At 41.8% G+C, this 18,055-nt stretch overlaps 2 protein-coding genes and 1 pseudogene across 2 annotated transcripts; all 3 read left to right on the top strand.

Moving 5' to 3' along the window:
- Positions 1-3,646: 3,646 nt before the first annotated feature.
- Positions 3,647-5,608, top strand: LOC136526380 (uncharacterized; annotated as a pseudogene).
- A 2,517-nt stretch (positions 5,609-8,125) lies between these two features.
- On the top strand, positions 8,126-8,956 carry LOC136526379 (uncharacterized). Its single transcript, XM_066519065.1, has one exon. It carries the CDS (start codon positions 8,126-8,128, stop codon positions 8,954-8,956), a length of 831 nt encoding a protein of 276 aa, XP_066375162.1.
- A 1,307-nt stretch (positions 8,957-10,263) lies between these two features.
- Positions 10,264-16,443, top strand: LOC136529528 (V-type proton ATPase catalytic subunit A-like). The gene is made up of 19 exons (XM_066522599.1): positions 10,264-10,467; positions 10,998-11,124; positions 11,234-11,289; positions 11,374-11,430; positions 11,514-11,625; positions 11,732-11,769; positions 11,894-11,995; positions 12,093-12,149; positions 12,247-12,318; positions 12,401-12,502; positions 12,620-12,815; positions 13,535-13,641; positions 13,897-14,091; positions 14,183-14,269; positions 14,818-14,922; positions 15,366-15,463; positions 15,557-15,635; positions 15,880-15,968; positions 16,071-16,443. Exons 1-19 carry the CDS (start codon positions 10,396-10,398, stop codon positions 16,183-16,185), a joined length of 1,866 nt encoding a protein of 621 aa, XP_066378696.1. The 5' UTR covers positions 10,264-10,395; the 3' UTR covers positions 16,186-16,443.
- The last annotated feature ends 1,612 nt before the right edge of the window (positions 16,444-18,055 follow it).

The raw sequence follows: 18,055 nt of genomic DNA, 5'->3' as shown, positions 1-18,055 counted from the left end.
GTTTCACTTGTTTTGCTAACAAAGAGCATGCACACATGAGCCATTCAAGAACTTCAACCACCACTAACATACATAGCAACACTGTATTGAACACCAATCACTCAAACCATCACCAAATACAATTATAAGCTTTATCTACAATTATGTTTTAATTGATCCTTTCTCCTAATAAACATATATATAATTTTAGTGATATATGAGAACAACTAGTTTGAGTCTGAGATTATTATGAATGGTAGATGTTATTAAAACATGGCTACTGCATTATTTTCACATGGTCAGGTTTTATAACTTAATTACTATGAAAAAGACAAATTGCTATTGCAAAAAACATGTAAAAGCAAGATAAATCTAAAGATCACCATTTTCTATAAACACATAGCCATATTATATGTTATTATGGTAGCACAATATCATACAAAGGTAGTGGAACCACATTTTCTATTTTTACACCTACATAAAAATTATAACTTATTTAAAACCATTTATCAAGCATTAATCAAATTAAATCAATAACTCAATCATACTGTATCCAATGACCATGAACTTTTTACAACAGCACACACATAGCATCAGTAGCCTACCATAAAAATTTCACAGCAATTCGAGCACCACAACTTTAGATATGAGAATAACAAGCAAAACAAGCTAAAATTGTCTATTTAACAAGATTAAATCAAAACATTATAAAAATAGTACACAACTAGTATGTTTAATATTTTTATTAGCTAGATCATGTCATCAAAAGATTAACACAACTAGAATTACCATTTTTTGACTTCTATAACTCAAGATATGCATCTGTCCAATTTAAAAGCATTTTTAAAAGCACTTTACAAGAAAAAATAAAAACAATAGAAATTTTCTACTAACACATATTATATTATGACTCTACTACATAGATCTACTCTCAAGGATTCCAAAAAGTCCTTGTTTTCTATTTTATGATTTTTCTATAATTTATTATGATTTTCCAAAGTTTCAGCCATAAAAGAAAAAATACATTTGCAAAGAGGACCCTACACTTTCCACTAAACATATTTCAGCAAACAGATCCTACCAGGCATAATTTATCTGTGTCACAGGATTCATAGTTAGGCCCTTCCCTTTCATCGAATTCCTGCGCGAGGTCCCCAACGCGAGTTGGAGCAGAGGAGGTCAACGGCAGCTCGATTTCCGGCGAGGTGGTCGACCTCCGGCGGTGAGCGGCAGTGGCAGAGTGCTAGGAGGTCCACGCGCATCCATGGGATAGCTCGCCTCAGCCCAAGGTGGTCCTAGGTGGTGCGGCCACAGCAGCAGCGGCCCGACGGCCGGTGAGGACGGTTTGGGGTCGGCCGGCCTTGGCAGGCGGTGGCCGGTGGCGGTAGGGAGCATCAGGGTGCCCACACACACTGAGAGGAGCCCACAGCTTGCCCCATGGTGGCTTGACGTGGCTTGGCCACGTGTGCCCCCAGCTGCAGCGGTAGCTGCTCCGACAACGGCACTACGGTGGCTGTGATGGCTGGAAAAGGGGCGCAGGAGGGGTGGCATGTGGCGGTGGAGGCGTAGCGGCACTCGGCTGGGGAGGAGAAGGCCCAGAGTGGCCTAGCCATGGCAGCGGTGAGCTCGGCCCGCCTCAGCCATGGTGGTCACGGTGGCAGAGCACTCCAATGACGTTTGGCTTGGGCGAGCGTACGCGCGAGATGGAGCACGCTGAGGCGAAGGCGGTGGTGCATGCGGTGGGACACGAGGGAGCTCGGAGGCTAGGAAACGGCGATGGCCATGGAGCTCCACTACTCGGGCATGGTGAGCAGAGAGAGCGAGAGAGCAAACTAGAGGTAGGAGGGGCGAGCGCTCGGCATTTTCATCCACACAGCGTGAGTGTTGACGAGGTGTTGAGCATGCGAGGGCACGAGGGAGACACGTGGCCTGCGGTGCCTGCGCGCGGTCGAACGACGGCACTACCCTGAAGATTTCAAGCCAGCTCAAACATCCACTGAATCCCCAAACTTTTCCCCTCTCTAACTCCCGATTTCATGTTGTAGCAGATCAAACTTTCTTACTATGAGTTGTAGAGCAACTTTGCTTAAAGGATCCAAGTGAGATTCGGATTCGTTTGAGAGATCCAGAGCTCTAAAGATGAGTAAATGAAACTGAAAACAAGTTCTGAACATTCAGACCAAAGTGCGGTTTTTAGAGCCAACATTCAATTTTGGGATTGAAGTTTGAAGGTGCAAACGTGATCCAAACTTGATGAGACTTATTTTATTGTTTGCAACACAAAATGTACTTCAACTCATATTAAGGAATCCAGTTGAGTTACCATATGAATTTGGAAGATAAAAATTCACAAACATGTCAACTTGCTATTGTCAATCAGGGACTTACAAATATTTCTGAGAGCTCAAAAGGAGCACTGCATTCAAACTTGAGGCCACTGTTTAAGCCACTTAGAAGTTGAATCAAGTCTTGGTCCAAAAATAATGTTTGTTGTACTCCACTCAAACTTCAACTTTTATTTAAGGTCCAACTCCATGCAAGCACTTTAGACAGTTGATCAACACAGGTCAAAACCATATCATAAAAAGGACAATTTTAGCTATTCCCACACTTAGAAGCATTTTCTTGACATTTGCTCAACATGAACCCTTCATGACTTTTGTTCATGAGTTGAATTGGAGTTGTTTGAGCAAGGTTGTAAGGTTTGGTCGACATCCCATGTTTCCATTTGCTTAATAAAGCAATTCAATCAAGGTTATAACTTATCATTTCATGTGACTTCTTGGCTCCAAACTTCACGAAACTTTTTCACTGGTCAAGATGGATGCATGTTGATGTAATGTTCATGAAATAAGCATGTTTAACATTACTCATGCCTAATCTTAACCAGGGTCCACATGTAAGCAAAGTGTATTGTCCGAGTCCAAGTTGGGGCTAATTTTCATAGGTTTGACCTCAATACCTTCATCATTACTTCCAGATTATGAACTAGAGATCGTAATCATTGCTTGACATATCCTACTTAAGTCCAATTTCACTGCTTAACTCATGACCAACACCCAGGAACTTTGTTGCCTATTTAGGATCTTTGTAAGGTGCTTAAAACTTAGATAGAGGGGTGTAGTCTTGGCTAGACCGATAGTTTTAGTTCCGCATTTGTTTCGGTTAGCTGACGTAATTATTTTTAGAAAGGACTATTCACCCCCCTCTAGTCCGCCATCTCGACCCTACAACATGCTAATTCTGTTTAGTGCCAAACTTTTTGTTGTCTATCAATAGGTTGTTACTCAATGATTTTGATTTTTCAACTCTAACGGTAAGTTTGTGTGCTTAGAAAGAATTTGTATTCTGAGGTATATGAAGACTATAAATATATGCACCCCTGGGGTTTTCATAATAATAAAGAGCCCACTTATTGGATTGTTCTTCTATGTTTCTATCCCAACAAACATGGATTTGCCCTTCCTAGATTTTGTTTCTGATTTAGAGATTATAACTACTTCACTTTCTCTTTGTAACCACACAAAAAAATTCCTCAGTCCTACCTATTGTGTAGCCCGGCCGCTCGGTGGCATTATTTGCTAGGCCAACATGTAGCACTAACTTGCCTTTTTGTTTCTCACCTAATGGTTACTGTAAGATTCCTAGACATTTGATGGGTAATTCAATGGAAAATAGTGGCTCTCCAGCACCATTGGGTGACAAGACTAACACTACTAATGGAGGTAAACAAAATAAATCATCATTTTACTATATTATTAAATTCAGTGTATTGTTTATATTATTAATGATAATTAAAGTACCTAGATGTAACACTGTAGGAAGCGATGCTGGAGAACGCAAGAGAGAAAGAGAAAAGGCTCGATGGCTCGCAATGTCTCAAGAGAAAAGGGACGAAAGAAATAAAAAACATCGAGAAGCATATAAAAGAAAAAAGGGGCAACACCTACATATTGAAACTACCAATGGTAGTATAGTAGAGACGTTGTTGAGTAATAATATAGATATTACTATACTATTGATGTTACTCATACATGCTGTATCACAATTGGTAGATCGTCAGGATGCACCAAACAAGGAAAATATGGATCCTAATGAAACAGATGATTGGTTGCATAGGAATGATTCACTCCATACAATTAATATTGATGATATATCCAATCAGATATCAGGTAATTGAACTGTTGTTTATATGGCATCAACACCTACATTTTTGTGTTGGCGAATCTATCAGTAGCTTTATATATAGTGAGAGGATCGTTGATGGATACCTGATGTGTTCTGGTTGTCTTGTTACTATTTTAACTTAAACACAACTATGTAGGTGATGAAGATGAAGTAATTACTGCTCGCAGCATAGTTAATCAAGAATTGCAGTCACAACGCGCCGATGCTTCATGTAAGAGACGGTTAACAAATGAGCAAGTCATGGCTGATCATGCAAGGAAGAGGATGACATATGCAAACATGACACCTGAGCAATGGGAACAAAGGCGCAGGCGACAGAGGCTTTACAATAAAACTCCATCTCGTAAAGAGGCAATGAAAGTGACTACAAACCACTCTAGGGAGGTGAAGAAACACACCTTAAACAGTGAGTCCATCGCAATAGAGAATCCACTCTTTAATCCAAAGATGGTGTGGCCTACTACAAACTCATATGGGCCTCATGCACCCATAGTAAGCCCCAACTATTAGGTTAACCTAGAATCCACTACAACACCAATTTTCTTCCCATAAGCTACTAAGGAGACAAATGATGATGATGATGATGGATGTGGTGATATATTGCCTAGTCATATGACACATAGACAAAATGTTCCATCTGGGCAAAGACATGCATTGTTAGCCCTCCGTAACACTATGTTTGAGCGTCGCATCGGTCGAAACATAGGAGTAGCTAACAATGATGATGAATGCATGACTAAAGACCATGCGGATGAAGAAATGCATTTACCTCAGTCAACCATGACCAACAACAGTAAGTAACGAGGTCTCCCTACCCCTATTCCTTCACATGAAACAACTTTATTTCTATCTCAACCATGTCCATTATGTGATTGATAGAAAACGCTGGACCAAGCAATCAAAATGCATCAGCTACACCTACACAACCATTATTTGACGACACTGGTAATTTGCACTACTTTTAACATTCTTTATAGTATTTGCTTTTCTTTATTGTTACCCAAGCTGTAATATCTCATGGCGGTGTGACAATCACAGATGATGATGAGGAAGATATATTCAAAGATGATGAGAAAGAGGACGAGGGATACCTGTTTGCTGGGCAAGGTATTTGTACCAAATACTGAATAACTTTCTAAACATCCACTCCTTTATCTAACCTTTATTTTTATGTTCAAATGTCATTTCAATAGAGGAATCAGATGATGATGTCCAAAGTGATACTCTAGAGGAAGACATGGCTTCTAACCCTGAAGTACCTGACCCAAACAAAAAGGTGTATAGTAACATGCCTAGGGAGACACACATGTTAAAACTTGTCCCATATTGCAGCCACTGCGGGGCAAAGAGGTTTCCAAAAGAGCCTCCTGGGTTCTATTACTGCAGCGGAAAGGTCGAGCTAAATGCACCAGTCATACCAGACCAGCTCATGAGGCTTTAGACGAGCTCTGACGTGGACGCTAGGCACTTCCGTAACAATATCAGGTTTTTCAATGGCCACTTCTCTTTCACTTCCCTCTATTATCGTCTCGACAGTGCTACTACTAACATCAGAAACAGCGGCATATATACCTTCTGTGCACATGGCATGATCTATCACAACATAAGGTCATTTGGGAGAGAAGATGGTAAGAAGCCCAGACATCTTGAGCTTTACTTCTATGATGACTATCCGAGCCTTGAGCACCGGTACCGAAGGTGTCAAGAAGAGCAGTACCAAAAAGATAAAGAAGTTATAGAGAGATTGGTGGCCATCCTTTATGACAACCCATACTCACAACATTTGAGGAGTATGGGGCAAGCTGAACAACTCGAGGACTATCGTCACACTAACCTTGATCAGTGATTAGACCAAAGGACATACAACATGCATGTGTCTTCGAAGGTGGCTACTATTTGGATCGAGGGTAGTGAACTCCTTAGTTAGTTTTAGAATAGTGTTGTCCTACATGGGAAAGATAGGAGCAGGCATGGCATCCGATCATACCATGGATGCTATGATGCTCTTTCATACCCACTCTTCTTCCCTAGCGGTGAGCTTGGATGGCATATGGATATCCCAAAGAAAGGTGTTACTATGGAGGATGTCAACACAGCTCGTGCCCTACGTAAGGCTCGTAGTGGTATAGAAGAAGAAACAAGTTTGTTTATCTTCTTATACTTTTCATGAATATCAAACCATTATCCTAGAAACACCTCTAATACCATATTTTTTGTACTCTCTGGGAAATTTATGTGTTTCTGTGCCTGACTACTACTGTTGTAAGTTCTAGATATGGCCAGGAATCTTTAATCCCATACTTTATGGCAAGCGTCTTTTCCAACAGTTTGCGGTGGACACGTATATCAAAATTAAGAGTTCTCGATTGGATTACATACACAATCGTCAAACAGATATTAGGGCCAACCTCTACCAAATATTGGTTGATAGCCTGCATATAGGTAATGGAAGATCAGAAGCTATTGGAAAGCGGACGATGATGCCTTCTTTGTTTATCGGAGGCCCGAGGGACATGAGGCATAGGTACTTGGATGCCATGGCACTGGTGCGGAGGTTTGGAAAACTAGACATCTTGCTGACTATGACATGTAATCCAAAGTGGGATGAGATCACGCATGAGTTGTACCCTGGACAAACACCATAGGATCATCCAGATCTTATTGATCGGGTCTTTAGGGCAAAACTGGAAGAGTTTAAGCACATGTTGATAAATAAGGATATCCTTGGAAAGGTTCGTGCACACGTGTATGTTGTGGAGTTCTAGAAGAGGGGTCTACTGCAAGCACATTTTTTTGCTAATCATGGAGGGACACTACAAAATCACATGCCCAGAGCAGTATGACCTTCTCATCTCAGCCGAGCTCCCAAACAAGAAGAAATATTTGGACTTGTATAAAATGGTTACAAAGCATATGATGCATGGCCCTTATGGAGTACTTAATCGCGATTGCCCGTGCACAAAGGGCCGTGAATCATGCAAGAACCATTACCCGTGACCTTTCTGTGATGCCACATTACAGGGCAAGGATTCATACCTGGTTTACAGACGGTGTGACAATGGTAGAAAAAAAAAGTTCGCGGGCATGACCTTGACAACAGATGGGTAGTGCCTTACAACCCATACCTCCTATGTCTGTTCAATTGCCACATCAATGCTGAGGCATGTGGGAGCATCAAGGTCATCAAGTATTTGTTTAAGTACATTTACAAGGGTCATGACCACGCGTCTGTGGCTGTGAGAGAGGTTGACAATGAGGACAATGAAGGAAACATCGATGAGATCAAACAGTACAGGGATGCTAGATGGGTAACTCCATCAAAAGCCTTGTGGAGGATATATGGTTTGATATAAGTGATAGATCCCCTTTGGTGTTGTCCTTGTAGCTCCATCTTTCTGACATGCACATGGTGTCATTTCACCAGCACGAGGGTGTTCAACGAGTGCTTAATCGTCTAGGTGTTGAAAGGTCGATGCTTATAGCCTACTTTGAGAAGAACAACACATCTAAACATGCCCGCGGTATATTGTATTGGGACTTTCCTGAGTACTATAAGTGGGACTCACAGGGAAAATCATGGATTAGGAGGGCGCAAAAGAATCATTTATGACAGATCGGAAGAGTTGTATGTGCCAATCTGGCCAAAGGGGAGCGTTACTATCTTAGGGTTCTTCTAAACCACGTGGCTGGTGCAAACTCGTTCACTGATCTAAGGACAGTTTCTGGCATACTCCTACTGACTTTTTGTGAAGCTGCAGAAAGAAGGGGCCTCATTGAAGCGGACACACTACATGAGGGCCTTGCCGAAGCTACTCTATGGATGATGTCATATGCGCTGCGAAGGCTCTTTACAACAATCTTGGTATTTTGTGAGCCAAGCGATGTGTCAGAACTCTGGGAAAAGCACAAGGAGGCAATGTTAGAGGACTACAGGTGCAATAACCAGTCCAGCTTCGCAATGGAGCAGATGGTCCTCATAGATATTCAAAAGTTGTTAGAATCAATGCAGAAGTACGTAAAGATGTATCCACTTCCTAATATCGATGACACATATGATCCATCTAGCAATATTCCCAGGGAGATTTTCGAGGAGGCTAGCGTTGAGACAAGCGTTGATGGCATGGCACTATCAAAGACCCTTAACGAGGAGCAGCAGGCTGCCTACAATGAGATTATGTCTGTTGTTGATAGCGATCATGGGGGTTTGTTCTTTGTGGATGGACCTGGCGGCACCGGAAAGACTTATCTATATAGGGCCCTGCTCGCTACTATATGTAGTCAGAACAAGATTGTCATGGCAATAGCAACATCTGGTGTTGCAGCCTCAATAATGCCTGGTGGCAGAACCGCCCACTCGCGCTTCAAGATTCCCGTCACCCTCGATGATGGGGCCTTTTGCAGCTTCACAAAACAGAGTGGTACCGCCAAGCTGCTTCGGACCGCATCCCTTATTATTTGGGATGAGGTGACCATGATGAAAAGGCAAGGTGTCGAGGCGCTAGACAACAGCCTCCATGATATCATGGACTGTCCTAACTTGTCATTTGATTGGAAGACTATGGTGTTTGGTGGAGATTTCGAGCAGACCCAGTCACAAACTCACAAGTTCACAAAACAAGTTATATGGAAAAGCTTAACCATCAACAGACCCGCACCAGCAGTAGGCTGCTACCAGAACTTCCTTTGTATTTTGATCAATTGCAGAAACTGGATTCAGATGCAGGGATATACCAAGATTGATAGCTGTTCCTGTAACAGCAAGTTCGTGCAGTACAACCAACAAATTTGAGTTGGGGCCTAAAGAAGCGAGGAGCACCATACCTCTTCCCCTCGTGGCACCCGCTCAAGCAGCGGTCAGGCGCGGCGCGCTCTCCCTCCTGGCTGCTACGCGCTTGCTGCGGAGCTTCCCTCTAGCCCTGGACTAGCTACGCCGCCGCGCGCAAGCATGGAGGAGGAGAATGCTAAAGCAGACGGTTCTGCTTCCTCTGGTTCAGCGAAGTGGAATACTAACCTGGGCCGGTATATAAAAGCTGCGGCCTGCGACTGTAGCCGGGCTGTGTGGGGATAAGCTGGCCCAGAGATCATGGACCGTGGATTACAATGATTTTATATGCTTGCTTCACTTGTTTGGTAAAACATATCTAAGAGTCTTTCTCAAGCTTATTCTCATAATCATTATTTGAAGAGCCATTAACAGAAAAAAATACTTCCTATATCTTTCTGCTGTTCAATAATTTTTGTATATCTTGTGTGCACTCTATAGAGTCATTCTCGTTTTCTATCTTTGTCTAGCAAGAAATCCGGAATAAAAGATGGCTATATTTGAATAACCAAATAAAGAAAATGTTGGAGGTATTTTTTCATCAAAATATCTATTCCTAGGAATTAGAAAGGAAATAGAGCGTCTCTTGGAGTTGCTCTACAAGGACCAAATGATCTATGACAAGGTAAATTGATGTCTACTAATAAAAGTTTAAAGAGCAAAAAATATTAATCTATGCAAAAGCTATAACTCTCCTATCCCCAAATAAATGCAATTCTAGCTTCTCGAAAAGTTAAACTCTTTTAACTTTGACCAAGTAAATAGAAAAAAATATCAATGTTTGTATCTCTAAATAAATTTATTATGAAAGTATGTTTCAATGCCAATCTAATTATACTTGTTACACAGCATAAACATGATTATTTTTTATATATACTTGGTCAAACTTAACAATATTGGACTTCTCGAGAAACGAGATATGCATTTATTTTAGGACGAAGGAAGACAATATTTATATCTCTAAATAAATTTATTATAAAAATATGCTTAAAGATTTATTTAATAATACTAATTTTGTAGTATAAATATTAATATATTCTATATAATTAAAATTAAAAGTATTTGACTTTCCAAGAAAGTATAATGGGACGAGGGACCAGCTCATACCCGTATATGCCAAAGCCCATAAAGCATCCCGCATAGGCATAGCTCACAGCTCCACGTGTCACAACTCACGAGTACCGGTAGCAGAATCCTTTTTCTTGTGTTGACAAAAAGAGAAAACAATAATGCAACAATAAGTATTATTTTTACTCGGAAAAGAAAAAGGAAGATAAATCCGAATCTGTAATCGTGGCCCCCTTCTCCATCCGTCAGTTTCCGTTTCCCCCCAGTCCAGCCTAGATCGAGCGCGACCCTTCTCTCTCGATCCGACGCCGGCCGACGACCCCTAGCCGGCGGCGACCATGGCGTTCGACGAGCGCGTCACCACCTTCGAGGACAGCGAGAAGGAGAGCGAGTACGGCTACGTCCGCAAGGTCCGCGTCCTCCTCTCCCGTCCCTGCTCTCTAGATCATTAGACTAGACCCTACCTCTCGGCTCGCGTGATGTCTTGCCAGGTTGGTTCTGGATCACGGAACCGTAGCGGCCTTGTCTGCCAATTTTAGTGTTGTCCCGATCATTGGAGCATCTGGGTGCGGGAATGTTCTGTCCGGTACTTGCCATGCAACTTTGCTGGGATTCCAGTGATGATATTTGGGTCAAATTGAATATACGGGGAATTCGTTCTATTGCTGGTGCTCCCAGTTTGGACCGGGAGAGATGTGCCGTCTCTTTTTGTGGATTACTGTTATGCTACTGAGAGTTGGCTGCTGCAGCTGTGTTCTTAGTTAGCCTGCATATCGGGAAACTAGCATGATCGTGTTGGATATTATTTATGAAATTGTGGTCAAGCGTGTAGGTTACACAACCTAGCAATTAAATTTGAGATTTTGTTAGTCTATTAGACGATATTTCGATCATTACTCTGTACTACGGTCTCTTATGATGTATCTGTCTCCTTCTGTAGGTCTCTGGACCTGTGGTTGTGGCTGATGGCATGGGTGGTGCTGCCATGTATGAACTTGTTCGTGTTGGCCATGACAACCTCATCGGGGAAATTATTCGTCTTGAGGGTGACTCAGCTACAATTCAAGGTATTGTACAGTACAATCCCAATCCTCCTGTTCATTTTCATTATATGGTCTGAAAAGCACTAAAGAAATTCACTCAATGAATTACCCAATTGCTACAACTATTTTGCAGTTTATGAGGAAACAGCTGGGCTGATGGTTAATGACCCAGTGTTGAGAACAAGAAAGGTATTGTTTGTGTTGATTTCTGCACGTAGTTGTGTATGTTTCTTGTTTTTTCCTCTAATTGTGTCATGGCTATTTTTCATGCAGCCTCTCTCGGTTGAATTGGGGCCTGGCATTCTTGGAAACATCTTTGATGGAATTCAGGTACATAAATGTGACAAACACATAGTAGTGTTAACTCGGGTACATCTGTTCTGATGATATGGCCTCCTATCATCCCTTTGCAGCGCCCTCTAAAAACAATTGCAATTAAATCTGGGGACGTGTACATACCACGTGGTGTATCAGTTCCTGCCCTTGACAAAGATCAGCTGTGGGAATTTCAGCCAAAGAAGCTAGGTAATTTGTGTGTGAATAGTCTATAAAAGCTAAGCACGGTGTCTAAATACCTCGTTTCAAGTTTTGTCCTGTGCAGAAAGAGCAATAATTTATTCACTTCTTTCAGGCGTAGGAGATGCCATCACAGGTGGAGATCTATATGCTGTGAGTACAGAGATATCAGTTTTCCTTTTTTAATTTATTACTATCTTGCTGAAGTTTTCTGATTATTCCATCCATTGACACAATGCCTAACATGCACAATCTAATACTGGCGACTATTTTGCAGACTGTATTTGAGAATACACTGATGCAACACCATGTTGCCCTTCCTCCTGGTTCTATGGGGAAAATAAGCTACATTGCCCCTGCTGGTCAGTACAATTTGCAGGTTAGTATATATCATGCCTTTTCTGCTACATTTTCCTTTATTTTTGCTTAAATTTCCATGATCAATTTTTCGCTGTTGTTGTTTCCTATAAATGCAGGATACAGTACTGGAATTGGAATTTCAGGGCATCAAAAAGCAATTTACTATGCTCCAGGTGAAGCATTATCTCTCTTTTTTTTTAAAGTCTTAATAAGTTAATATACTATCATAGTTTTAAACGTCTGAGTAATTATCATATTTGTGCTCTGCAGACATGGCCTGTGCGTTCACCAAGGCCTGTTTCGTCAAAGCTTGCTGCTGACACACCTCTCTTAACAGGACAGGTATTGAAGCAACAAAGTAAAACTTTCCTGTCCAGCTCCATTGAGTCTTGATATCTCTCACATGTTTTGTAATTGGTTTCAGCGTGTGCTCGATGCATTGTTTCCCTCAGTGCTTGGAGGAACATGTGCTATTCCTGGAGCATTTGGGTGCGGAAAAACTGTCATTAGTCAAGCACTTTCAAAGGTCTTACTTCTATTTTACTTTTTCCCCATAGCTGCCAGTGTTGTCCAATTCTGCATGCTGGCTTTTAAAGTGCCTTAAGCCTACTCTTTTACTGACCCAAATTGCCTTATAAAACAGTATTCCAATTCAGAAGCTGTGGTTTACGTGGGTTGTGGGGAAAGAGGGAATGAGATGGCTGAGGTCCTTATGGACTTCCCACAATTGACAATGACATTGCCTGATGGACGTGAAGAGTCTGTCATGAAAAGAACAACTCTTGTGGCTAACACCTCCAACATGCCTGTCGCTGCTCGTGAAGCATCCATTTATACAGGTACACTTATGTGTTGAGATTTTTGCCACTTATATAGGCATGAGTTCAGACTCTAGATTGTTTTCTTGACCAGGTTGTAGTGCATTTCTTGACCAGATCACAGTGCTTTTCTTGACCAGATTGTTTCCACTTACGTAGGCATGAGTTCTGTTGTAAGCTTATAACTCACCGACTTGTGACCTATTATCTATCTATGACTATGTCACACTGTTTATTTTTGTAAGTAAAAATTTCTAGCACCATCTAGCACAGATGGGAACAGCGCAATGTTTGGAAAAGTAAAAGAACTTAGCACATGCAGATATAGGGCCTGTTTGTTTCCGGGATGCCGTATCGCGCGTTCGCGTTTGAGCGAACGCGGCTCCGAGGCCGCGTTTTGGGAATCGCCGAACCGCGTTCATTTTCTGCCGTGAAACGCGCGAGCGCCGCAGACCGTTCGGCGTCGTTTTCCGCGCATCTCGGTCGTCAACGCGCTTATGAGCGGAAACAAACAGGCCCATAAGCATCTGCTGATAACTTGATATATCCCCAACTATTCTTCTTGTTGTTCAGTTTATGTTCAGAACTTGGTGCCCACTGCCCAGAGCCCTAGATCTTTTAGTGATTTAACGCTATTGAAGTGGTTGAGCGTGTCTATTTCCTGCTAACATGCTAAAAGGAATCAACTGATGTTTTCTGTATCTGACAGAATGATGATGTGCATTTTTTTTTGTACCCAGGAATTACGATAGCTGAGTATTTCCGTGATATGGGATATAATGTCAGTATGATGGCTGATTCTACTTCCCGATGGGCTGAAGCATTGCGTGAAATTTCAGGACGTTTGGTATGATGGCTTTTCTTCCTTCCAGCTATCATTTTTCTTTTCTTCCCTGTATCCCATGGTCTGCTCAGCTGTAATGGAGAAGTTGTGTCTGAATGGCTTAATGCTTTAGTAAGCTTATGGACAACACGATTTACCATGAGGATTTGATTTCTGTTCCATCATCTTGATTCATGTTGTGGTTGATGCTGTTTTACTTGCTGCTTTACTGCATAGCATTGTGATTTTCTTGTACTAAAAGTGATCAATATACTCCAGGCTGAAATGCCTGCAGATAGTGGTTACCCTGCATATTTGGCTTCACGGTTGGCATCGTTTTATGAACGTGCTGGGAAGGTGAAATGCCTTGGCAGTCCAGATCGGACTGGCAGTGTCACAATTGTCGGTGCTGTCTCTCCTCCTGGTGGTGATTTCTCAGATCCTGTTACCTCTGCAACCCTTAGTATTGTACAGGTAAAAAAAACTGTTCAACTATTCCTCTTTAGGTTCAATCTAATGACATCGTCTTCATTACTTTGATGTCACTAACTGCTCTTGAGTGCAGGTCTTCTGGGGATTGGATAAGAAGCTGGCTCAAAGAAAGCATTTCCCATCTGTGAATTGGCTCATTTCATATTCAAAATACTCCAAGGTTGTTCCCTAACTTGCCCAGGATGTCAATCCAATCAGTCCTTTGAATTCTCTAAGAGAAAGCACAACCAATAAGAAAAGAAGCAAACTGGGAACATGATCCATGACCGCTTTTCCCAGATATATTGAGCTCCCTGTATCACATGGTTCCATCAACTATAGTTTTTATGAGTTATCTGAAGTCACTGCATCAATTGATTAGGTTCACTTGAATTATCAGTGTTTTAAATATCGACAATGTAGTTTAGTGTTGCAAGCTGATTGGAACTAGTACCTTTAGTATTGAGTGATAACTCAAACCACAGATTGAAAACTGTGCTATATTTTTTTTTTACCATTTTTATTCCACAGCGTATGTATCACATGAACTATGAATATAGCATTATAAGTGCATGCACAAGACATTGCTACTTGGCAAATAACTAAATAAGTAGGCAGTTATTAATTGCCTTTGCTGTATATATGGTTCTACATGTCATCAGTAATGAGGTTTCTTCATGGCTCCTGGGACATCTGTGTTATACTGACATACTATCTTTTGTTATTAAGGCTCTGGAATCCTTCTACGAAAAGTTTGATCCAGACTTCATTGATATTAGGACAAAAGCACGTGAAGTATTACAGAGAGAGGATGATCTAAATGAAATTGTCCAGGTATCCTTTTTCTTCTATGCATCAGTTGCCATGGATCCCATTCTGGGGTTTGTTGGCATATCCTGTTATAGAATTAATTTGCTCACAGTGTGAGGGTGATATGTTGGGCATTTGGTGTAGGGTGATATGTTGGGTATAGGTTTGCAAATGTATATGTACCAACTCTGATTTTTCTGAATCTGATGGAAGTCAGTCACTGATTTTGTGGTGTATGTTGCTATATTTGCACAGAAGGAACAGTAAAAAAAACAGGCTCTTCTGTTTTCCTGGTTCCTTTTTTTTCCTCCCTGGATTTGTTGTTTGAACAGACATGGAATCTGTTTAAGACAATTTGATTTGCATGTTTAGTTTAATGCAAGTCTTGAAAGGTTCGATAGAAAGATTGGAGTCCTTTGCATTGCGTAGTTTATGACTTCACTTGGACTGATAGTTCCACCATACAGCTTGTTGGCAAAGATGCACTGGCAGAAAGTGACAAGATTACTCTGGAGACTGCAAAGCTCCTTAGGGAAGATTACTTGGCGCAGAATGCATTCACACCGTGAGTGCTACTCTAATTAGGCGGATCTGTATGAATTGCCTGTCTTGTAAATGTATATAACCTTTCTGACCATGATTCCACTTCTCAAAATAGATATGACAAGTTTTGCCCGTTCTACAAATCTGTTTGGATGATGCGCAATATTATTCATTTCAACACATTAGCGAACCAGGTATTCTTCTTTACTTTTACCTTTTAGTACTTCATCAGTCTTATATCTCGCACAAGCACAAGCAGTTTGTTTTTTTTAATTAAAGGGTGTGTGTTTTCTGAATTAAAAATGTTCGATCATCTTTGAAGGATATTGATTAATGTTGAGCCATGGCCTATGGGCTCATGACAGAAATGGTTTATAACTTCATGTTTACATAATATATGACTTGCATATACTGTAACCTTTTTTTTAACCTATGCAGGCTGTGGAACGAGCTGCTAGTGCTGATGGACAAAAGATAACCTACAGTGTTATAAAGCATCGCCTCGGTGATCTTTTCTATCGCCTAGTGTAAGTACTTGAGTCATGTATCCAAAGGGATACTGATTGCAATTTTCTTCTCAATGATTTATGGACGATTAATTGTTACTGTTATCCCCCTCTTTACAACAGTTCACAAAAGTTTGAGGATCCAGCTGAAGGTGAAGAGGCTCTAGTCGGAAAATTCAAGAAACTGTATGACGACCTTACGGCCGGATTCCGCAACCTAGAAGACGAAGCACGGTGAATATTTATTGTACAGTCCGTGTCAACAATAAGACCAAATTCCCCGGAAGGTTCCGGGAGCAGTCTGTTTTGCCCAGCCTGACGTTGTAGATGTAAATTAGGTATCAGATTTTCCCCCCACCAACACTGTTATTTTTGTACCTTGTCCCCCCGGGTGCTCGACGGGCACTGTATTGATGTACCATTATTTTATTGTAAGATACTGGTGCACATGTTCATAGTTGAATAAGCGCGATGCCCATCAGCTTGAGCAGTACAACTTTTTTAAAAAAAAAAACTCTTGTCACCAGCGGAGCGAAAAGCAGACTTATCTTGAGATGGGAGATGACATTACAGTGTGTTGACCTTATCCGGTTAATTGTGTCAGAATCAGATGATAGTTCGGGGTAGATCGTTGATTCACATGATGATTCCGACCAGCTGTGGGGTTGATCGTACACAAATCATATACTACCAGACAAGGGGATATCTGCTGCATCGAAGCACATGCTGACCCATGGCATCCTCTCGGAAGCTGCTGAGGGCGGAGACAGACTGAAGAGAAAGCATGGCCAAAGCCCAGCCCACCTAATTTTGTCTCTTGCACATCTCCGCTTGCCTGGATGGAATGGACGCATGCTCGCAAGTGGAACAGCCTCAGACGGCTTTCGTTATGCCATGCACTGCAGATCCGGTTTCTCTCTTTTGGCCGTTACAAGTTATTGTCGCTGCTAGGCTTTTTTTAAGACGAAAGAAGAATTATATTAAATGATAGCCGAGTACATCATCATGTTACAAGCACATTGGAATACACTACGTATATCCAGAACTTGATCATCTAAATTGTACCTACGCTTTATATAGCCCAAAATCTTAACTCCAAACATGTACGATGATTCGTATAGATGACCGCACAGGCAAACACTCGGCAAAATGCCTGAGAACATATGCCCAACGAACGACGACCAATATTCCTGTAGGCGAAGTGGAGAAACTTCTTTCTTGTGTCTTCCTTCTTCTTTCCGCCACCGGAGAATAAGAAAGACTAATCTGAACCTTATTGTCCCTGGTCCTTTATTGTGGTCAGATCTAACCACAACAAAACGGAGAATAGAACGAAGAAAATTATTCCATTACAGTGACATTATCTCCGCCTTGATGTCACCATCCGGAAAGCCAAGTCTCCATGTCGTCAAGCCGATGAAGTTGCTGACGCTGATGTCGCCCTCATCTTCAACAGAGCCGCCATAGAGAAAACGAATCGACCCTTCCACCTCGCTGTCGCGCGGGGAGGAGGAGATAAATCCCCAGTACCAAAAAAAAACTTGACATGGAGAGACTTTAACCCTAGATGACTCGATCTACTGTAAAACTTATAAAAAACGATGGATCCCCACTCCCTCTGGTGAAACGCCGGAGGGGGTAGGTAGGGGGGCCAATGGTGGTGGATGCGGAGGCGACGGTGGCGGCGACGCTAGGGCGTTTGGGAAAAAAAGGATGGGACGACGGGATATTAGGGGTTTAGGGTAAATTGTCCTCTTTTGTCGCTGCTAGGTAGAATGGTAGGTCCAGCCGTTTTTTACCCTGTCCACGCTCTTCGTAAGTGGTCAAAGGTTCTTCTCTTTGGCGTTTTGCTAGGTAGAATGGTAGATCCAGCCGTTTTTTCCCCCAGTTCATACTCTTCGTAAGTGGTCAAAGGTTCTTCTCTTTGGCGTCGTGCGAATATTCTTCGGTGCCTGCAGTTCTCGTACTCATCGCTTGTATTGTAGCCAGCACATGTACTTTTCTACCAAAGGTACAGCAAGTTAATAAGTATTTAAGCAAAGGTATTTCTCTTTCGGATTCTAAGGAAAGTTTACAGGTACAATTCGAGGGCGACATTCTTCTGGAGA

This window comes from Miscanthus floridulus, chromosome 19 (assembly GCF_019320115.1).
Source record: "Miscanthus floridulus cultivar M001 chromosome 19, ASM1932011v1, whole genome shotgun sequence".
Taxonomy (NCBI): Eukaryota; Viridiplantae; Streptophyta; class Magnoliopsida; order Poales; family Poaceae; genus Miscanthus; species Miscanthus floridulus.
This window is presented reverse-complemented; position numbering and strand designations above follow the sequence as displayed.

Coding starts and splice junctions, on each gene's coding strand:
- LOC136526379 (XM_066519065.1), top strand. CDS start 8,126: ATGGAGCAGATGGTCCTCATAGATATTCAAAAGTTGTTAGAATCAATG.
- LOC136529528 (XM_066522599.1), top strand. CDS start 10,396: ATGGCGTTCGACGAGCGCGTCACCACCTTCGAGGACAGCGAGAAGGAG. Junction 11,290..11,373: donor CAGTGTTGAGAACAAGAAAG/GTATTGTTTGTG, acceptor TTTTTCATGCAG/CCTCTCTCGGTTGAATTGGG. Junction 11,770..11,893: donor CAGGTGGAGATCTATATGCT/GTGAGTACAGAG, acceptor ACTATTTTGCAG/ACTGTATTTGAGAATACACT.